This window comes from Capsicum annuum, chromosome 5 (assembly GCF_002878395.1).
Source record: "Capsicum annuum cultivar UCD-10X-F1 chromosome 5, UCD10Xv1.1, whole genome shotgun sequence".
In the NCBI taxonomy this organism is placed as follows: domain Eukaryota; kingdom Viridiplantae; phylum Streptophyta; class Magnoliopsida; order Solanales; family Solanaceae; genus Capsicum; species Capsicum annuum.
Genome location: NC_061115.1, coordinates 1,982,506 through 2,005,771, shown reverse-complemented (window position 1 = coordinate 2,005,771; position 23,266 = coordinate 1,982,506). Strand labels below are relative to the sequence as shown.

Below are 23,266 nucleotides of genomic sequence, written 5' to 3'. Positions count from 1 at the left end.
GGCAAGGCCGCTAAGGTGAATATGCTGTTGGTGGTGTTTACTGAACGTCCATTTAACCTTTCAATTCCTATAGTGCCACAACTTAATAGGACCTTGATTAAGTAGCCAATTTAATTAGTGTGATTATGATGGAAGGTAATTTTACTTTTAGATAGGGACAAAAGAGTCGTTTAACTCCTGAAGGGTATTTCCATCATCTAACTTTCAACTATTGGGCTACTTCAAGTTGAAAATGACAAGAAGGTACCAATATAATTTACAAATAAATGGAACAATTTGATAGGACTGAAAGTGTGTGCATCTGTATTTTAATGTGTGTGAAGGAAGGTGGAAAATGAATGGTCCGTGAACGTTAAATAAGACTTATGTTATGTTAAGCAAACAAAATAGTCAAGACGAAGAAGTGGTTTTCGTTCCATCGAGGGATTCATTCACACTTTCATTGCAATGGACCGACTTTCGATAAGAATAGATACCACAAGAATTAGATTATGCACATACTTGATCAAGATCTACATATATCACATAGAGAAGTCAAACATAGGTTCTTCTTCTACTAGACATGTCACATTACGCGTTTTTTCCGCCTACAAGAAATATACACATCAAACGAGACACACATCGATGTCAATGAGAACCATTCTACTTGGAGGGAGAAGCGCAGGAAAGATCGGTCAGTTTGATCTTCAGCTCTATATCCCCAGATTCCACATCACAAAGCCTTAACCAAACATCTTGCTCAACTTCACCCTTCACCCAACTAATGCTGCTAGCAACAGAGAGACAATTGTCTTTATCCGGGATAACCTTCCTTAATGTTGTCCCCTCGGAAGCAACTCCGAGGATTTTTCTCAATCTAGCAGCTGCCACCAAAGGCTGAAGACTGAGACGAGCATTTCCCATCTTGTCGTCTGCTTTGAAACGGTCTTTATCAAACACTTCCTGTTACAATTGAGTTTCAACGACATGTAATGGATTGTAATGTATCTTAAAAACTAATATTTAGCATCATTTCAGCAAAAAATTGCGGCTTAAAATTGCTTATATATCACTCGTCTCAATATGTAATACAATACATATATCCTCCTCTTCAAAAACAAGTCACCGGATTTGGTAAACAGCAAAAAGTCAGACGGACATGAGATAACGCTGCACACCAATTCTATAACATTAACCTAGTAAATCACTCACTTATTTTTGGTTAGTACTTTAAGCGACTTCCGTTCCAATCACTCACTTATTTTAGTTCCCTTTTCCCTGTGCTTGATATGTCGATTGCATAAGATTCAAGGAGTTGGGCATTGACGACATTCTGATTTTCTTCCCTAGCCTTTATAACTTAAGAACGTTTCACACAAGACACAAATCATAATTTGTTTTCTTCATTTCTTGAATCAACATATTGCACAATCATACCACTAAAGATTACTGTTTCCTAAGGAGAACGTTTCATCATTTCCAAATAATGAGAGGTTTCCTAATAAATTACCACTAGATTTATCGACTTACCTATTTGTCCAATGCATTCGTTCAGATATGGGAGAGATAGCTGTTTGAAAGCATCAAGGGTGTAAAAACTTCAAATCACTTTTATCTGATTTTTAAAGTTCAAACATATCAAAATATGCAGTGTAACACCAAAGCCCAAAAAATGTCACGTCATCTGACTAAAGTTGTCTTTAAAATTGGAATGTAGAGGTGGAACATAAGAGAAGATAATACAACGGCTAATAATACAAAAGTTTTTTAGAGTTAAAAGCAAATACCAATTCGAGAACCTCAGTCGGCTCGGAGATAGAGAAGCAGAATTCTTCATTCCAAACAGGATTAAGGCAGCTATTTATGACTTTGGTTTTGGCAGTCTGGTATAACAGTAAAATGCAATATCAAGATGTCAGCTCAAGAAAAGCAGTTTCAACGTAAAATGAAAGGGTAGAACCATAAATCGCAACAAAATGTCTGAGATGACGATAACAACAATAAACCCCAGCTCAAGTGGGGTTCTAGGGAGGATAGAGTGTACACACCTTACCCCTACCTTGGAGTAGAGAGGCTTTTTTCCGATAGACTCCCCAGATCAAGGTAAAAACAGTCCAAAGCAGTACAAGAAAAAAACGGAAGAGAAGAAAATGTCTGAGACATAAAAGATAGTATCAGTATAATCTTTTCCAAGCAACTTTCCTATTAATTTCAATTACGGTTGTAAATGAAAGAGATACGCCTTATTTCCAACTCTATCCGTCAGACAGGCAAACAACTAGTGAGAAAAGATCAATTTATTGTGACATCACCAACAACAGCAACAACTTACCCAGTGTAATCCCACAAATGGGGTGTACGCAGCCTTAACCCTACCTTGTGAAAGTAAATAGGCTGTTTTCGATATTTGTGATCTCAAGTCCTCAACACATTCCAAAATGTTTAATTTGATTTGACAATCACATTTCATTATAGTTACAAACTGCTAACTAGGATTCGGAGTATGCAATTGAAGTCGTACTTGTAAAAGCTCCGAACGTCCAAGAATAAAGAAGATCAGCCACATGAGAGAGATAATATCTTAAGGAAGAAACATAAGGGGAAACATAAAGCTACCTGATTACCCAGCTTGAGAATGACATAAGGATCACTTGTCTTGAAGTCCCGAATCACCAAACCTCTTCCTTTTACAACAGTCACTTTTATCTGTCCTATTTTGTCTTCCATAATCCACGACAGCAATGTCACAAACTTCGAAAACAGGAAAAGAACTGCATCTCACAAGGACTTACCATTAAAAATGCAAAATAGAAGCCAAAACATATTCGAGGATATAGAAAAGAAACAAGCACTTGACTTGAAGAGGGGGGTTAGGGGGTGAATTCTGTTATAGAATGTTGTCGTATCCCTGTTGGATCCTCCAAAAATGCATACATCCGACAGTATCTTTGAAGAGTCCGTAGGTGGAAGTTTTCTTATAAAACTAAATGACAGAATTCGGCTATATTCTTAAGCAATCCATGGAACGACCTCTAACTTACTGGCCGAAATATATGCATTTTTCACACATTTCAACAACAACAAACAACATACCAAATGTAATCTCATAAACGTGGTATGGCAAGAGTAGTGTATAACCCTACCTCGCAGAGGTAGAGAGGCTGTTTACAAAAGACCTTCGGCCCGAGTAATACACATTTCATGATTGGTAAAGTAGGATCCGCAATTGCTTACCCATTGGGATCATGAACAATTCTAGCAAAAACAAATACACTTATACAGCTGCAGCAAATTATATAAACCCTGTTATGCAGTTAGACGAAAACTTCAATAGCACTATCCTACTAAATATTCACTCTGTCACAATTTATATGTCCGTTACAAAATATCACATTTCTATAATGAGTAAGGGTCAAAAACACACCTAAAGTATCCTAGTTTTTCGAGTTTCCTACATAATGGGTAATTAAGGTATGTATTGATAAATGGTTGCTAAAAGTTCAGATAGGGAACTTGAATACCCAACTCGCATACCTAATAGTTTAGGAATGAAACTTTAAAAAAGGGGATACTTTAGGGGAGTTTTTGACCATTAACTCTTCTATAATTAGAAACTGCGTAACTTTAAAATTAACTTTTCAACCTTAATAAAATGAGTTATAGCCACACATGGTCAACAAGTATTTTATATCACAATTTTTAAAAAAAGGGCAGCCCGGTGCACTAAAGCTACCGCTATGCGCGGTGTATTGTAAGCAGCCTTACCTTGCATTTCTGCCAGAGGCTGTTTCCAAGACTTGAACCCGTGACCTCCTGGTCACATGGCAGCAACTTTACCAGTTACTCCAAGGCTCCCCTTCTTACATCACAATTTTCAAAGGTAAATAAAAAGGATTTCCTGGTGCACTAAAGCTCCCGCTATGCACGGAATCCAGGGAATGGGCGGACCACAAAGGTCTATTGTCTGCAGCCTCACCTAACATAGCATAAACTTTACCAGTTACTTCAAGGCTCCCCTTCACAATTTTCAAAAGTCTTCATAGACTTTTCTTATGACATGTCAAACGATGCCACATAAATTGGGACGGGGAATAGTAAGCAGAAACCTTAAAAACAACAGGAAAAAAACATATTTAACTCCCATGAAGAACACGCCAGTTCTTGCTAAAACTCAGACAGCTAAACATAGTACATAACACCTCATAATTCAGTTAAATAAACAGAAATTCACTAACACTATCCACCTAAACAGCAAACAGAAACCTCAAAAAAGCAGCAAACACAATAAAAATAGGATCTTTAATGCAAAAGAAGCAACACCCAAATGACTAATTAGAAACACTTTTCTTTTAGTCCATTCCAAAATGTCACCTTTCTATAATTAGAAACAACTTAACTTTGACATTCATCATTTACCCTTAGTAAAATATTTATAGCCATACAAATGGTCGGTGCACTAAAGTCCCACTATGCGTAGGGTCCGAGAAGGGCCCGAGAAGGGCCCCACCACAAGGATGTATTATACACGGCCTTACCTTGCATTTCTGCCAGAGACCGTTTCCAAGGCTTGAACCCGTGACCTCCTGATCACGTGGCAGCAACTTTACCAGTTACTCCAGGGTTCGGTCAACAGTGTTTTAGACCACACTATTCTAAAGTCTTCCTTTCTTTCCTAAACTCTATGTCAAGTCAAACGGTGTCACATAAATTAGGAGGAGGTAACAGTAACCAAAAACCTTAAAAAAACAACAGAGAAAAAAAAAAAGCAGCAGCAAAACATATTCAACTCACATGAAGCAAACACCACTTCTTGCTAAAACTCAAAACAGCTACAACATAGTACATAATACCTCACAATTCAGCTAAACAAACAGAAATTCACTAACACTTAAAACAACAAACAGAATAAAAATTGAATCTTTAATGCAAAATAAGCCACACCCAAATGACTAAAATTTCCAAAAACCACAAAAACATCAATAAAAAATAAAATCTTGAAAACCCCTTTTACCAAAAATCTTGAAAAAAAAATGTAGGAAGAAGAAAAAAAGACATTTTTAACTTACTTGAATTGGACTCAGATGTGTGAAATTCACCAAAATGCAAAAAATAAATTTCTTGTTGTGAATTTGCTTAAGTTTTTTTCCAAAAGGGTATGGTTTAAATTTCCATTTAGGTAGTGAAAAAAGGCAAAAAGGGAAAAAGGGACAACACAAAAGAGGTTATTAATGGGTCAATTTATGGAATGAGTTAGTGTAATGTCTTTATATTGTTTGGGAATTTGGGTATATGTAAGATATTAAAATACTCGATAGGCTATACTGTTTTTATTTTTAATCTTGGTATTCTGAATGTGTATTAAAGTTCGACTAATTCAAAATCATATTACATCAATTTATTAGTAAAGTTATTATCGTGTGACTAGGAGGTCACAAGTTCAAGTCTTAAAAACAGCCTCTAGCAGAAATACAAGATAACACCGAGTTCAATAGATTCATGTGATCGATCGAGCGTTTTAGTGCACCGGACTGCCCGTTTTATCACATCAATTTACTATACAATAACATCATTTTTATTTTTAGTCTCGGTCATTAGTACGTACATTAGAATTTGACTAATTCAGATTGGTATCATATCAATCCACTATAGGGTATAGTGTGTTCTTATTTTTAGTCTCGGTCTTTGGTACATATATTGAAGTCTCGAATAATTTTAATTAGCATCGCATAAACCTCATTTAAAGGAGAAGCTTTGTGTTGAGGTCCGGATTAATTTGAGAAAAAATAACATCAACATACGCTTTAACTTACTATACTTATACAAATTTTCGCCCTTATAAAAGTAATTACAAAAATCTCAACTATTTATGTATATTCGTCGGATATTACGGGAGCTAATTATGTATCTTGACAAATTCAAAATCAAAAAAAAATATACCGAGAGCTAATCATGTATCTTTATAAAGAAAAACGTATCAGAAGCTAATTATGTATCTCGACGGACCCAAAGTCGTGATTTTCAGTAATTATATAAAATATTAAATTTTTCTTGTAATTAAATTTCAAACTGTCGGAATTTATATTGTTTGGCCTTAATTTGAATTAATGTCATGTAAAGCCCATTGAAGCCCCGACTAATTTAGATCTGCATCACAAAAGGCCCATTTAAACGAGAAACCTTGCATTAAAGCTCCTAATAGTTCAAAATCGTGCCACGTAAACCCAATTTAAATAAGAACGCTTTCTAATAAGATTTTTTCTACATTCAACACTCAAACACGATATCTTTAGCTAAGGGTGAATGATTATGCGAAAAAATTATATTTTCAAAGGTTCATAATGATGTATGAGTATTAAGGCTCGTTTGATCATGCGATATGAAATCATTTGAGATAATGTTAAAGTTTTGTTTGAACGTACATTTTTAACAAATTCAAAGATGTACCTATTAATCTATAGTATTAATTTTCGTAACTTTTTATACTCTATTAATTTGAATAAAATAAAAAATATGTCTTTATGAATATTACTTCATTTTTGAATCAACCCAATTTTCATGAGCGAATCAAGAAAAGAAGTCCAAACAATTAATCAACACTATAATAATATCAATAGGTAACATTTCCACATTAGTGTAAACACTTTTTGGGAATTTGGACCCTTTTTCCACACTCTTTTTTCTTTTTTTGCTTTTGTCCATATTCAATTTATCTACTGTAAATGGTATGAATTTTACATTGTAAATTCAAAAATCTAAATGTGGAACTTATGGAAATACTCAATTGCACATAATATCAAAATTAATTATTATCATTAAAAAGTAGCAATAGATCGTGTAACAAAAACAAAATATTAGATATAATATTTTTTTTAAAAAAAAAAATACAACGTATAGGGGGATCGAAAAAATCTAGGACAAAATAAACATTACATTAGATAATTGGGAAAAATGTTTTCTCGCTTTGGTGGAATCTAGGACAAAATAAACATTTCATCACAAAATAAACAAAAACGCATGATACGAATTACGTTGGCTATCGGCATAAAACAGTCCTGCTCACAAACAGTGTATTCAGAGTCGTTTGTGACTGAGGCGTAGCTATTATTGTTGTTGTGGTTGGTTGGGGGAATGGCATGGTTGAGTTGGGTAGGCAAATTATGTTCATCTCAGTAACTTTGCCATCTTAAAAAAAGAAATGAAACATTAGATAAGAAATTAATCTCAACAATAATTTTTTTGAAAAAAATAGCTACATTGTACACAATATTTATCTCTAATTTATCATTAATCAGGCTTTGGTCGGAAACTTTGTAGTTAAATGTTGTTTATTTTAGTTATTTTTGAGGTCTAGATGTGTGGATCACATGAAAGTGATTACTCTGGAGGCTCTTTGATTGTAATTGATTGATGTTGCAATGCTAATATTCATAGATAGTTACCAAAAAATATATATATATATTTTTGGTAATTCATCACTTATCCATCGTTAACTAGGATTAGTGATAAATTTTAATTCAAATACCATCGAAAAAAATATCACTACAATACTATAATAGACATTATTGGGAAAGTGTAATGTAATGCTATATGCATCAGTCTCAAATTATCTGTCGTGATTTTTAAAATAATTATCTCAAATAATTCATGATTAACAAAAATATAGTCAAATGTAACCACCAAATTAGATTCTATAGAGTTCGAGTCATGGAATAGCAACTAATGTTTACATTAGGACATACTGACAGCACACCTCTTAAGGTGTTGTCTTTTTCTGAGCAGCCTACGTGAACACAAAATACTTCATACATCGAACTGTCATTTTCTTTTTAGTATTATTGAAAATTAGTCCAGCGTGAATAAACAAAAAGATTGTCAAACTAACCACCAAATTAAATTCTCGAGAGTTCGAGTGGTCGAAGCAATAATTAATGCTTACATTAGTATAGTGTGACATCACAGTTCTTAAGGTGTTGCCCTTTTTCAAATGTCCAAACAAAATACTTTATACATCAAACTATCATTTTCTTTAAAATATAATTGAAAGTTAATCCAACATGAATAAACAAAAAGACTGTCAAATTTAACCACCAAATTAGATTCTAAAGAATTCAAGTTGTGGAATAACAACTAATGCTTACATTAAGATATACTGACAACACACTTCTTAAGATGTTATCCTTTTTTGAAAGACTCACGTGAACACAAAATACTTTATACATCAAACTATCATTTTTTTTATTACAATTGAAAATTAGTCCAACATGAATAAATAAAAGACTGTCAAATCTAACCACCAAATTAGATTCTACAAAGTTTGAGTCTTGAAACAAAAACTAATGCTTATATTAGGATATATTGACACCTCTCAAGGAAATACAAGTAAATGTGGAATTTAAGGAAATACTCAATGCACATAATATTAAAATTAATAACTATCATTAAAAAGTAGTAATAGAATGTGTAACAAAAACCAAATATTATATATAATATTAAAAAAAAATACAACGTATGAGGGATCGAAAAAGTCTAGGACAAAATAGACATTCCATTAGACAACTACGAAAGATGTTTTCTGGCTTTGGTGGAAAGTGTTTTTCCAAAAAATATTTCAGCAATTAAACACATAAAAATGACTTATTTATTTTGAAAGACTGTTTTATATTTTTTTTCATCGTACGAAAGAGATATGTAACATTACTTCTAACCAAAAAAACAACAATTATTTCCCAAAATAATAAAGGACAGAAAAAAGAAGATTATATTAAAAATCACATTAATTAAAATTAAAGCAATTTCAAATAGTACATTAATTAGTTCATACAAAGAGAAAATTAAAAAGCATAAATTAAAAGATACTAGTACAATTACTCCTCAACATTATTTGCCTTATCATGATTAGCCTGAGAATTTGGAGCAACATTGTCATGGCTCATGTGTGCATAGGTAAAATAGCCATGATGATGATGAGCCATAGTGAAATTAGGTGGCAATGGATAGTTGATAGGTTTCATGTTGGCATTAATACTAGTCGAAGCCGTGGGGTTGACTACGACACCCCACGGCTTCATCAGCATGAGTGGCTCCCCTCTGAGGGAGCCACGATCCCCACTATTGCACTCATAATAGCGGTGGAGGTGCAGAGTCAGGGGTTCGATGTAGTCATCGAACCCTAGTTTGATCAGGCCGTGATAATCTTGCGTTGCTTGTGCTGGCAATGGTCATTGGCTTCTCCCGTAACGAAGATGATGAACTCGGACATGCATTCCTGAAAGGTCTCTTTCGAGTAGTCAGATATCTTGGCGTGCGGAGGCAGGATTTTTCGCATGATACATATCACGTTGGCTATCGGCATAAAAGGATCCTACTTGTGAACAATGCATTCAGAGTCGTCTGTGACTGAGGCGTAGTTATTATTGTTGTGGTGGTTGGTTGGGGGAATGGCATGGTTGAGTTGGGCAGACAAATTCATGTTCACATCTTGAAAAAAAGAAATGAAACATTAGATAAATGGCATAAGATTAAGCATTAAAATGAAGTAAGAAATTAATCTCAAGAATAATTTCTTTAAAAAACTAGCTATATTATACAAAAGTTATCTCTAATTTATCATTAAGACAATCAAATGTAACCATGAAATTAGATTTTAGAAAGTTCGAGTTATGAGATAGCAGCTAATGCTTACATTAGGATACACTGACAACATACCTCTTAAGGTGTTGTCTTTTTCTAAATAGTCCATGTGAATACAAAATATTTTATACATCAAACTATCATTTTTTTTTAGTATACTTGAAAATTAGTCCAACATGAATAAATAAAAAGACAGTCAAATGTAACTTCCAAATTAGAGCAATAACAAATGCTTACATTAGGATATACTGACATTACAGCTCTTTAAGGTGTTGTCCTTTTCTAAACGGCCTACGTGAATACGAAATACTTTGTACACCAAATTGTCATTTTCTTTTTAGTATACTTGAAAGTTAGTCCAATATGAATAAACAAAAAGATAGTCAAATGTAACTTCCAAATTAGACTCTAGAAAGTTCGAGTGGTGGAAGCAATAACAAATGCTTACATTAGGATATATTGACATCACAACTCTTTAAGGTGTTGTCCTTTTCTAAATGGCCCACGTGAACACGGAATACTTTGTACACCAAACTGTCATTTTCTTTTTAGTATACTTGAAAGTTAGTCCAACATGAATAAACAAAAAGACAGTCAAATGTAACCACCAAATTAGATTCTAGAGAATTCAGGTCGTGGAATAGCAACTAGTACTTACATTATGATAATACTGACAGCACACCTATTAAGGTGTTTTCCTTTTATGAACGATCCACGTGAACACCTTTGGGCTTACATGCCTCGGTTCAAAGAACTACCTGATGCCACATCCTTCGCTCTTGATGGATGGCAGCTGGATTGCCGATTGCCTAGTTCAATTGTTGCTATCTTGCTAAACAGCAGCCTTGTCTTCGCCTTTAATCCCATCTATCCTTGTAATGCCGACTCACAGAACACTTTATACATCGAACAATCATTTTATTTAGTAAAATTGAAAATTATTCCAACATGAATAAACAAAAAGATAATCAAACTAACCACCAAATTAGATTCTAGAGAGTCCGGTTCGTGGAAGCAGTAATTAATGCTTATATTAGGATAGTGTGACATCTCAGTTCTTAAGGTGTTGTCCTTCTCCAAACTGCCCACGTGAACACAAAATACTTTATATACCGAACTATCATTTATTTTTTAGTATAATTGAAAGTTAGTCCTACATGAATAAACAAAAAGACTGTCAAATGTAACAACTAAACTAGATTCTAGAGAGTTTGAGTCGTGGAATAGTAACTAATGCTTACATTAGTATATACTGATAACACACCTCTTAAGGTGTTGTCCTTTTCTAAACGGCCCACGTGAACACAAAATACTTTCTACGTCGAACTATCATTTTTTTAAGTATAACTAGAAATTAATCCAACATGAATAAACAAAAAGATAATCAAACTAACCACCAAGTTAGATTCTAGAGAGGTCGAGTCGTGGAAGTAATAATTAATTTTTACATTAGGATAGTGCAACATCACAGTTCTTAAGGTATTGTCCTTTTTTGAATGACCCACGTGAACACAAAATACTTTATACACCGAACTATCATTTTCTTTTTAGTATAATTGAAAGTTAGTCCAGTATAACCACTAAATTAGATTCTCGAGAGTCCGGGTTGTGAAGTAGCAACTAATGCTTATATTAAGATATACTGACAGCACACCTTTTAAGTGTTGTCCTTTTCTAAACGGACCACGTGAATACAAAATACTCTATACATCGAACTATCATTTTCTTTTTAATATAATTAGAAATTAGTCCAATATGAATAAACAAAATAGTATATATGATATTATTTAAAAAGATACAATGTATAGGTGGATCGAAGAAGTCTAGGGCAAAATAGACATTGCCTTAGATAATTCGGAAAGATGTTTTCGGGCTTTGGTGAAAAGTGTTTTTCCAAAAAAAAAAAAAAAAAATCAGCAATCAAACACCTAGAAATAACTTTTTTTTTTTAATGACGTTTTATATTTTCTTCGTCATACGAAAAATATATGTAACTATACTACTAACTAAAAAAAGCAACTATTTCCCAAAATAAGAAAGGACAGAAAAAAGAAGATTATATTAGAAATCAACTTAATTAAAATTAAGAGCAATTTCAAATAGTACATTAGTTCATACAAAGAGAAAATTAAAACGAACCCTAGTTTGATCAGGCCGTGATAATCTTGCGCTGGCAACGATCGTTGGCTTCGCCCGTAATGAAGATGATGAACTCGGACACGTATTCCTGAAAGGTCTCTTTTGATACAAGTACGACCACGAGGATGGACGTGAATAAGTGCGTAATGAATCCATCCAAGGAAGTGCACAAGTGAAGTGTAAAAGAGGGCCTAAACACACCAAAATCAGCCCACTTCTTGCACTTGATGGGCACCTCACCCTTGAGGGCTATTATGGACATTTCACACTATTTTTGTAATATCTATAAATAGAACCTTTTAGGGTTTCATTCATTAGACTTTGATGATAATGAATGTTATATAACATTGAAAGACAAGTCCTCTCTCCTTGAGGCACAAATCCGAAACTTGTAATTAGGGTGATACTAGGGTGGAATCACTAGTGTTGCATTCTTGCTTAGAACGTTAGGTGCTAGAGGAGGTTGAGGTCTCTCTTATGCTCACCAAAGAGAGTAGGTGTTCCTATTATCATTGTATTAAGGGTCTAGATGCTTGAATACACTTAGGTTCTTAGTTCATGAGATAGTGTATGTCACTCTATCTACCCTTTCTATTCTTGCAATCTTGTAATGTTTGTATCTCGTATTGTACCCGTTTGTGTTGTTGTTATTCCCATTGTTAAGTTCATCTTGTTCTTCATATTCTTGTTGTTAATCATAGTTTGGGTTGGCTAAGTTGGTGTTGAAAACACCTATTTTTATCTCGTTATTGTGTAGTTGTAGCAAATCGAGAGAGGTCTCCATTTAGTCTACGATTTATTGTGATTTGTGGACTGGTGGGAGTGTGTTTCGTGTTTCCATTGTCATTCTCGTATCATCTTTCGAGTCGCCAGATATCTTGGCGTGCAGAGACAGGATTTTTCACATGATACGTATCACGTTGGCTATCGACATGAAATGGTTCAGCTCACGGACAGTGCATTCAAAGTCGTTTGTGACTGAGGCGTAGTTATTATTGTTGTTGTGGTTGGTTGGGGGGATGGCATGGTTGAGTTGGGCAGACAAATTCATGTTCATCTCAGTAACTTTTCCATCTTGAAAAAAGAAATGAAACATTAGATAAATGGCATAAGATTAAGAATTAAAATGAAGTAATCAATCTCAAGAATAAGTTTTTTGAAAAATACAGTCAAATGTAACCACCACATTAGATTCTAGAGAGTTCGAGTCATGGAAGCTACAACTAATGCTTACATTTAGATATGTTGACAGCTAAGGGTGTTAAGTGGGCTGGACCGACCCGGCCCGACTCGGCCCTCGTAACTAATCCGGTTCGGTTTGACCCGGCCCGGTAAGCCCTAGGGCTTTAGGGTTTCGGGTCCCGAGCCGATTATTTTTTTAAAATGGACCCCGCTAATCCGGCCTAGACCAAGCCCGGTCCAGGCCCGCCGGTTAACCGGCCCGGCCCAACCCGAATACCTTTTTTTTAAAAAAAAAATTGAGATTTTGGGCCAAACTAACCGTTGGCCCAACGGCTATATAGCCGTTTGGGTCCAAACGACTAGTTTGGGTTCATTTATTAAAAAAAAAAAACTAACTTTAAAAAATATTTTTTAATCCCAACAAAAATTCTATAAATACCCTACAACTTCAAATCATTTTTCACACAATTTTTCACTCTCTCAAATTTCATTCTATGTCAATTCTCAATTCTCAATTCTCAAATATTCAATATATTTAATTTCTTAAAGTGTTCCCTTTAATTTTTTAATTTTTCGTTTACAAAGTACGAACGGAAGTTTCTAAAGTCGCAACCTTCGGATACTTCCAAAATTTGGTATTGTCATTCCATCTCTTACGTTTAATTTTTATTTATTGTATTAATTGTTTAATATTTAATTTTTTTATATTTGTGTATTTTGAATATTTTTAGTTTAATTTAATTTATATTATGGATAAATTAAGAAACCTCGCTACTAAAGGTGTTAAGCGGTACCGGTAGTAAAAAGCGAATTACTAGCGGTAGAGGTAGTTCAAGTAGTAGACATACCCGTGTGCCTTCGCACCTTTTGAGTAAGAAATAGGTGTAGGTGCTCACGATATGGATTATGTAGAAACTCAGGAAAATTACGGTATAGAAGAAGAAAATGAAGTAGATGCGGTTAATTTAGACAAAGATAATAAAAATATTGTTGAGACACCCACAGTAGGAGATGCTAACGTTAGATCTGAATCGGTTAATCTCCCTCCCCGTCCTCCCAGTGCCCCAAGACCTCATAAAAAAACTAGTGTTGCATGACAATTTTTTGAACGTATATCAGATATTGAGCTGCAATGCAATATTTGTCAACAAATATATAAGCATAGAAGTGGAGGCAAGCAAGGGGGTACGGGTACGTTAATGAGACATATAGCTGAAGATACAAAAGAGAGTTAAATATTGCACAAGGTGGTGGGGATGTTGGTGGGCCAACGCAAACTAGAATGGACCCAACAACCGATCACATAGCGAAGAAGTATAATAAATTGAGGGACCGGGAAGAAATAGCTAAAATGATAGCTGTGGGTTATTTACCTTTTAGTTTTTCTTCTTCTGATGCCTTTATTCGTTATATACAAGCAATTTATAATCTTATGTTTAACGGTATTCCTAGAACTACTTGTCGGTCTGATATTTTTAAACTTCATTCACAATATTGTTTTTATCTATCAACATGGTTAAAAATATTCAATGTAGATTGTCCCTAACTTCTGATCTTGGTCGTGCTGTAAATAAAAATGATTATTTAACCGTTACTTGTCATTAGATGGATAGTAATTTCGTGATGCAAAAACGTATTCTTACTTTTTTATATGATGAAGATCGTAAACATACTGGATAATTTATTGCTGATTCTATTGTTAAAATTGCCGGATATTATGGTATCGAAAATAAAATTTTATGTATTGCTTTTGATAATTCTTCTAACAACAAGACTGCTATAAAAAAATTAAAATATTCGCTATCTCTGCCCTTGCCTGAAATTTTTCATATTAAGTGTGCATGTCATATATATAATTTAATTGTAAAAGATGGTCTTGAGTTTTTTGAGCTTTATATTGAAAAAAATCGTCTTGCCGTTGGTTTTATTCAAGGAAATAATCGTAGATCAAGAATTAGAGAATTTAAAGTTAAATGTCAAGAAAATGGACTTACACTGATTTTGATGCCTGAGGAAATTGATACTAGATGGAATTCTACGTATGAATTTTTAAAAACTTGTTATAAATATAGAATTCCTATTACACTAGCTTTTAACCAACATTGCGGTTCATTTGCTGATTCTGCTAATTGCATGCTACATAATTCTGATTGGGTTGAAATTAATGATCTTTTTAAGTTTTTAGAAAAATTTTATGTAGCTACGGTTGAATTTTTCGGTGCTTATTATCCTACTGTTTGTAATATTTTGGCATATATAGCCGATATTTCTGGTTTGCTCAAAGAATATAAAAATAAAGAAGGTTATAAAGAAGTTGATGGCGCCATGTTTAAGAAATTTAAAAAATATTTTTTCTCGATTCCCCCTATTTACTTGGTTGGTGCTATGCTAAATCCATGCATGAAATATAATAATATGTGCCACTTTAGTATTCTTATTTATACTAACTTAGAATAAATACTAACCATGATTCTGAACAAGTACAACCTGATTTGTGGACGGCTACGGCTGATGCAAAGGATTACATAGAAAAATTATATAATCACTATGTTGATTTATTTGATTTAGCCGTACCTACAAATATCACTCCAACTGTCGCTCCTCATCCTCCCGAGGAGCCATCATCTTCTAAAAGGCCGGCACATAGTGGTTTTTCTGATTCGTTTTATGATTTAAATTGTTGGAACAGTGTTGATGAGAGAACTTACACATCAACTTATCGGGAAGAGCTGAAATATTATCTTCGGACGGCACCAGAGGATCGCAGATGACGGATCAACACATTGGATTGGTGGAGGAGTAATGAAACACAATATCCTGTGCTTTCAAGATTAGCTAGAGATATCTTGAATGTTCCAATGTCAACCGTTGCATCAGAGAGCGTCTTTAGTCAGGGACGACAGCAGCTTGGAACAACCGACACTCATTGGGAAGCAATGCAATGAATGTTCTAGTTTGCCTCAGAGATTGGATTAGAGCGGAAAGAAGAAACCAAGGAATGAAACCGGAGTCGAGCGACGAGCTGAAACTTGAAGAAATTATGACTTCACCGGAGAACTCAGCAGAATCAAGTCCAACGCATGGTTGTCCCCGTTGACTTCAACTATCCTATGCAAGTTCCCGTTAATATTAACATGAATGAGTTGGAAAAAATGATGCATAATTTGTAGATTTTTCATTCATGTAAATTATAAATTTTGAATCATTTTGCAATCAATAAAATTCCCCAAATTCATTCACTCCTTAGTCCTTGCTTTTTATATTTTTTCATTTAACGATTTAAAATTTTAAATTGAATTTCTAGTTTTCTACTTTAAATTAAAAACTTACTTCTAATATATTATTAATTTACTACCAAATATTATTAATTTATTATATTAAGTAGCATATGTTTTGTATATTTGTGCATATATCTTCTATAGAAGTGTATATTTAACGTATACATTTGAAAATATTTTATAAATTAGTATATAAGTATATCTATATATATTGTAATGTATATATAATGTAGTATATTTTATAATTAGTAGTATATATACATTGAATGGTGCGTATACACGTGTATATATCTTCTATAGAAGTGTATATTTAACGTATACATGTGTATATGTTTTATAAATTGGATATCTTCTATAGAAGTGTATATTTAACGTATACATGTGTATATATTTTATAAATTAGTATATAAGTATATCTATATATATTGTAATGTATATATATTGTAGTATATTTTATAAGTAGTAGTATATATACATTGAATGGTGCGTATATATGAGTAATTGACTAATTGTGTATATGTGTATATATTTTTTAAATTCTAATGTAGTATATACTATATATATAGCGTATATATATTATTTAACGTATTTATAATGTATATAGGTGGGTATATGTAATGTATATTGAAAGAATGTTTTTTTTTTATATTTTTGACCGGGTTTTGATGGGTTTGATCGGGTTGGGTTAAGTGGCCGCGTTAGGATGGATTTTAATTTTTTTACTGTTTGGCCTGGCTCGACCCCGCCCGTCTAGCGCCAAAATCGGTCCTTAACCGGCCCTCAACCCGGTTAAAATAGAAGGACCCATTCTGGGTTGGCCCGGCCCGGCCCATTTGACACCCATACTGACAACACACCTATTAAGATATTGTCCTTTTTTGAACCCCACGTGAACTATCATTTTCTTTTTAGTATATTTGGAAATTAGTCCAACACGAATAAATAAAAAGACAGTCAAATGTAATCACCAAAGTAGATTCTAGAGAGGTTGAGTCCGGAAAGAAATAACTAAAACTTACATTAGGATATACTGCACACATCTTAAGGTGTTGTCCTTTTTCAAACGGCCCACGTGAACACAAAATACTTTATACATCGAACTATCATTTTCTTTTTAGAATACTTGGAAGTTAGTCCAACATGAATAAACAAAAAGACAACTAAATGTAACCACCATACTAGATTATAGAGAGTTCAAGCCGTGAAAGCAGCAACTAATGCTTACATTAGGATATACTTACAGCAAACCTCTTAAGGTGTTGTCCTTTTCCGAACTTCACGTGAACATAAAATACTTTATACACCAAACTATCATATTTCCTTTTAGTATACTTGATAGTTAGCTAGTCCAACATGAATTAACAAAAAGGCAGCCAACTGTAACTACCAAATTAGATTTTAGAGAGTTTGAGACGTGGAATAACAATTAATGCTTACATTAGGATATACTGACAACACACTTCTTAAGGTGTTTTCCTTTTCTAAATGGCTCACGTGAACAAAAAATACTTTATACATCAAACTATCATTTTTGTTTAGTATAATTGCAAATTATTCCAACATGAATAAACAAAAGGACAGACAAACTAACCACTAAATTAGATTCTTGAGAGTTCGAGCCGTGGAAGCAATAACTAATGCTTACATTAGGATAGTGTGACATCACAATTCTTAAGGTGTTGTCCTTTTTCGAATAGCCCACTTGAACACAAAATACTTTATACACCGGACTATCATTTTCATTTAGTATAATTGAAAGTTAGTCCAACATGAATAAACAAAAAGACGGTCAAATGTAACTACCAAATTAAATTCTCGAGAGTACGAGTAGTGAAAGCAACATCTAATGCTTACATTAAGATATTGCGACATCTGACTTCTTAAGGTGTTGTGCTTTTCTGAACGGCCCTCGTGAACAAAAAATACTTTATACATCGAACTATTATTTTTATTTATTATAATTGAAAATTAGTCCAACCTGAATAAACAAAAAGACAGACAAAATAACAACCAAATTAGATTTTAGAGAGTTTGAGTTGTGGAAGCAGTAATTAAACACCTAAAAATGACTTATTTATTTTGAAAGATTGTTTTATATTTTTTTCGTCGTACGAAAGACATATGTAACACTACTTCTAACCAAAAAAACAACAATTATTTCCCAAAATAAGAAAGGACAGAAAAAAGAAGATTATATTAGAAATTACCTTAATTAAAATTAAAGCACTTTCAAATAGTACATTAATTAGTTCATACAAAGAGAAAATTAAAAAGCATAAATTAAAAGATACTAGTACAATTACTCCTCAACATTATTTGCCTCATCATGATTAGCCTGAGAATTTGAAGCAACATTGTCATGACTCATGTGTGCATAGGTAAAATAGCCATGATGATGATGAGCCATAGTGAAATTAGGTGGCAATGGATAGTTGATAGGTATCATGTTGGCATTAATGCTAGTCGAAGCCGCGGGGTCGACTACAACACCCCGTGGCTTCATCAGCATGAGTGGCTCCCCTCTGAGGGAGCCACGATCCCCGCTATCGCACTCGCGATAGCGGTGGAGGTGCAGAGTCAAGGGTTCGATGTAGTCATCGAACCCTAGCTTGCTCATGGCCCAAAGCACGTCCTCGGCCGTGATAGTCTTGCGCTGCTCACGCTGGCAACGGTCATTGGCTTCGCCCGTAACGAAGCTGATGAACTCGGACACGCATTCCTGAATGGTCTCTTTCGAGTCGTCAGATATCTTGGCATGCGGAGGCAGGATTTTTCTCATGATACGAATCACGTTGGCTATCGGCATGAAACGGTCCTGCTCACGGACAGTGCATTCAGAGTCGTCTGTGACTGAGGCGTAGTTATTGTTGTTGTTGTGGTTTGTTGGGGGAATGGCATGGTTGAGTTGGGCAGACAAATTCATGTTCATCTCAGTAACTTTGCCATCTTAAAAAAAAATAAAAAAATTAGATAAATGGCATAAGATTAATAAGCATTAAAATGAAGAAATTAATCTCAAGAATAATTTTTTTGAAAAAAATAGCTATATTATACAAATTATTTATCGTGAATTTTAAAATAGTTATCTCAAATAATTCATGAATTAACAAAAATATAGTCAAATGTAACTATCAAATTAGATTCTAGAGAGTTCGAGTCATGAAAGCAGCAACTAATGCTTACATTAGGATATACCGTCAACACACCTCTTAAGGTGTTGTTCTTTTTCGAACGACCCACGTGAACAAAAAAATACTTCATACACCAAACTATCATTTTTCTTTTTAGTATTCTTGGAAAAGTCCAACATGAATTAACAAAAAGACAATCAAATATAACCACCAAATTAGATTCTAGAGAGTTCGAATCGTGGAATAGCGACTGATGCTTACATTAGGATATACTGACAGCATCCCTCTTAAGGTGTGTCCTTTTTTGAACGGCCCACGTGAACACAAAATACTTTATGCATCGAACTTTTATTTACTTCTTAGCGTAATTGGAAATTAGTCCAGCATGAATAAACAAAAAGATAATCAAACTAACCACCAAATTAGATTTTAGAGAGGTCGAGTCGTGGAAGCAATAATTAATGCTTACATTAGGATAGTGTGACATCACAATTCTTAAGGTATTGTCCTTTTTCGATTGACTCACGTGAACACAAAATACTTTATAAATCGAACTATCATGTTCATTTTAGTATAGTTGAAAGTTAGTCCAACATGAATTAACAAAAAGACTGTCTAATGTAACCACCAAATTAGATTCTAGAGATTCGAGTTGTGGAATAACAACTAAAGCTTACATTAGGATATACTGACAGCACTTTAAGGTGTTATCCTTTTCTGAATGGCCCACGTGAACACAAAATACTTTATAAATCGAACTATCATTTTCTTTTTTGTACAATTGAAAATTAGTCCAACATGAATAAACAAAAGGAGAGTCAAACTACCGATCAAATTAGATTCTAGAGAGTTTGAATCATGGAAGCAATAATTAATGCTTACATTAGGACAGTGTGACAGCACAATTCTTAAGGTGGTGTCCCTTTTCGAATGGCCCACGTGAACACAATATACTTTATACACAGAACTATCATTTTCTTTTCAGTATAATTGGAAGTTAGTACAACATGAATAAACAAAAAGTCAGTCATATGTACCCACCAAATTAGATTCTAGAGAGTTCGGATGACAGCACAACTCAAAAGGTGTTGTCCTTTTCTAAACAGTCCACGTGAATACAAAACACTTTATACATCGAACTATCATTTTTCTTTAGTATAATTGAAAATTAGTCCAATATGAATAAACAAAAAGACAGACAAACTTACCACCAAATTAGATTCTAGAGAGTTCAAGCCGTGGAATCAGTAATTAATGCTTACATTAGGATGGTGCGACATCACGGTTCTTAAGGTGTTGTCCTTTTTCGAATGGCCCACGTGAACACAAAATACTTTATGCATCGAAATGTCATTTTCTTTATAATATAATTGGAAATAATTAGTCCGGCTTGAATAAACAATAGGACCGACAAACTAACCAGCAAATTAGATTCTAGTGCGTTCGAATCGTGAAAGCAGTCATTAATGCTTACATTAAAATAGCATGACATCACAGTTCTTAAGGTGTTGTCCTTTTTCGAATGGCCCACGTGAACACAATATACTTTATACACGGAACTGTCATTTTCGTTTTAGTATAATTGAACGTAAGTCCAACATGAATAAACAAAAAGATTGTCAAATGTAACTATCAAATTAGATACTTGAAAGTTCGATCGTTGTGAAAGCAATAACTAATACTTACACTAAAATATTGTCACATCACCCTTCTGAAGGTGTTGTTCTTTTCCGAACGATCCACGTGAAATTAACAGTGCACATAAAGACAGCAACACACAAGACAATTTTCTGTCTTTCTGTTACTAAAAACTCCAAATTTCCAAAACTTGTATTTATCACTTTATATATCTACTTTTTTTTCTTTTCACTCTATGTTCGATACTCACTTTGAAACTTTTATACACAAAAAGAGTATTTCTTACCGAGAATTTATTTTTAAAAAATTAAACGCTCAATTTCAGAACATCTAATTAAAAAATCTTATTCATCTCACAATAATTTTTGATAAAAAGATATTTCCTAAAGGAATATCAACCCACTTACTTACTATGTTAGATGTTTTCTTTTTTAGAATATAAGTTTCCCACAGTAAAAGATAATTGTTTATAACAATTAATATATGAAAATTTATAAAATTAAAAAAATGATAAAATACAAGAAGTAAATTACATACATTAATAAAAAAAATTGTCTGACAGACTTATACAACTTAAACCTTTTTTCTTGTGATCTCATGCTTTAGAATAATATTTTCTAGCTACCAAATACCAAAAATTAAATAAGAAAATTATTATTTATTTTCTAGGAAAAAAAAAGTTTCCCAGAAAAGACTTTTTGATTCATACCAAACACACCCCAAGAGGTGTATACCATTTTTTTCTTATGTTTTTTCACAACTAATAAGAGAAGCATGATAGAGTGACATATACACTGTTTAGTGGTATAAATTTGCTAAAAATAAATAAATAAAGTGATATATATATATATATATATATATATATATGGGGTTTAAGAATTTACATGCATATATGATTATATTCAATAGTTTTTTTTTATCTTGCCTTTAAAATTCAAGCAAAGCAAAAAAAAAAAAAAAAACTCATCAATCATTTTATATGAAGAGTGAAAAATGTCCATGAACATATATAAGGTTGATTAAGTATATTTTTTTTTTCGTCTCAATTGATATGGAGATAGTTAACTAGAAATAAATTTTATTAAGAATGAGAGAAATTTTTTTCATGACTCATGAACATTTGTGTGATTATAATCATCTGATTAACGATAAAAATAAATATTTTGAAGTTAAATTGTTACTAACTAATAAAAAAGTGTCAGATAAATTGAGATCGAGATGTTTAAATCTTTTAAATAAAATAGTTGCACACTTCAACGATTTATTTAAAGCAAACAAAGATCTTGAATTTGAAACTCAAATTTTCACATACTCATCTCATGAAAAAGAATTAAACGTCTACGTGTTGATCGAGACATAACAAAAAAAAAAAAAATTAGATGCGTACCGCGTGTTGAGACATAATTAGAAGGGAAAAAACTAGATGTGTACCGCGTGTTGAGACATAACTAGCAAGGAAAAAAATTAGATGCGTACGCGTTGAGACATAACTAAAAAAAGAAGAATAGTCAATGTAACGTAGCAGGTTATAAGTTTTTAGATGAGATAATCACACACATACCAGAAGTTGTTGGTGGGAACCTATGGTAGCCATGAAAGCCTCCACCACCTTTGCCTCCTCCAAGATCCATCTCTACCCTTAATTTTTTTTTGTATATTTTTTGTATTTTGTATGTATATAGGAAAGTGAATGGTCTAGTTAGGGGTCATTTATATAGAAGATACAGTTAATTAGAGCTTTTATTTTTGTTTTAAAAATTACTTAATTAGAGTTTGTTTGAAAGAAAGTTTTCCCTCCATTTAATTTACTTTTTCTTGTCATGTTTCGTTTTTACGAGATTTCATCTGAGGTAGTGGTATGAACTTCGTACATTTTATTCTTTCCAGATCCTACTTTTTGGAAATACACTGGGTATATGTTGTTGTTGTTTCGTTTTTACGAGAGTTAATTTGATTAACGTTTGAAAGCTAAATTAGTTTAATATTTAAAATTTGAATGTTTAAAAATTATATGAAAAATATTATAAGTTGCAATCCTTCTCATAGTAATACGATGAAAGTATACTCCATTTATTCCAACACAGTTTTCACCTTTCACTTCTCGACAGAGCTAATTTAACTAATTTTCAAAGTTAAGTTAGATTAGATTAATTTAATATTTTAAAATTAAAATTTGAATATTCAAAATTATACGAAAAATACTAGAAGTTGTAATTTTTCTCATCAGTATGATTAAAAAATGCATCTTAAAATTTAGTCAAATTTGAAATCATTTGACTCTTAAAAAAG

At 33.1% G+C, this 23,266-nt stretch overlaps 2 protein-coding genes across 3 annotated transcripts; both read right to left on the bottom strand.

The window, feature by feature from the left end:
* Positions 1-457: 457 nt before the first annotated feature.
* On the bottom strand, positions 458-5,249 carry LOC107870125 (protein C2-DOMAIN ABA-RELATED 11). 2 transcript variants are annotated; one of them, XM_016716549.2, is made up of 4 exons: positions 5,046-5,249; positions 2,596-2,750; positions 1,767-1,862; positions 458-942 (listed from the first exon to the last, which is right to left on the bottom strand). In XM_016716549.2, exons 2-4 carry the CDS (start codon positions 2,704-2,706, stop codon positions 643-645), a joined length of 507 nt encoding a protein of 168 aa, XP_016572035.1. In that variant the 5' UTR covers positions 2,707-2,750; positions 5,046-5,249; the 3' UTR covers positions 458-642. The 2 variants fall into 2 exon arrangements, with proteins under 2 accessions (XP_016572035.1, XP_016572036.1); XM_016716550.2 differs by having other exon boundaries at positions 4,771-5,059.
* Positions 5,250-18,387: 13,138 nt separating this feature from the next.
* On the bottom strand, positions 18,388-22,670 carry LOC107870124 (nuclear transcription factor Y subunit B-6). The gene is made up of 2 exons (XM_016716548.2): positions 22,539-22,670; positions 18,388-19,154 (listed from the first exon to the last, which is right to left on the bottom strand). The coding sequence occupies exons 1-2, from the start codon at positions 22,606-22,608 to the stop codon at positions 18,508-18,510; spliced, it is 717 nt and encodes a 238-aa protein (XP_016572034.1). The 5' UTR covers positions 22,609-22,670; the 3' UTR covers positions 18,388-18,507.
* Positions 22,671-23,266: the final 596 nt, after the last annotated feature.

What these genes read in the sequence shown, in the direction of transcription:
- LOC107870124 (XM_016716548.2), bottom strand. Translation starts at nt 22,608, where the DNA reads ATGGATCTTGGAGGAGGCAAAGGTGGTGGAGGCTTTCATGGCTACCAT. An exon ending in GTTCCCACCAACAACTTCTG is followed by an intron (nt 19,155 to 22,538) that starts GTATGTGTGTGA and finishes TTTTTTTTTAAG; the next exon opens with ATGGCAAAGTTACTGAGATG.
- LOC107870125 (XM_016716549.2), bottom strand. Translation starts at nt 2,706, where the DNA reads ATGGAAGACAAAATAGGACAGATAAAAGTGACTGTTGTAAAAGGAAGA. An exon ending in TTCTCAAGCTGGGTAATCAG is followed by an intron (nt 1,863 to 2,595) that starts GTAGCTTTATGT and finishes CTGTTATACCAG; the next exon opens with ACTGCCAAAACCAAAGTCAT. An exon ending in CGACTGAGGTTCTCGAATTG is followed by an intron (nt 943 to 1,766) that starts GTATTTGCTTTT and finishes CAATTGTAACAG; the next exon opens with GAAGTGTTTGATAAAGACCG.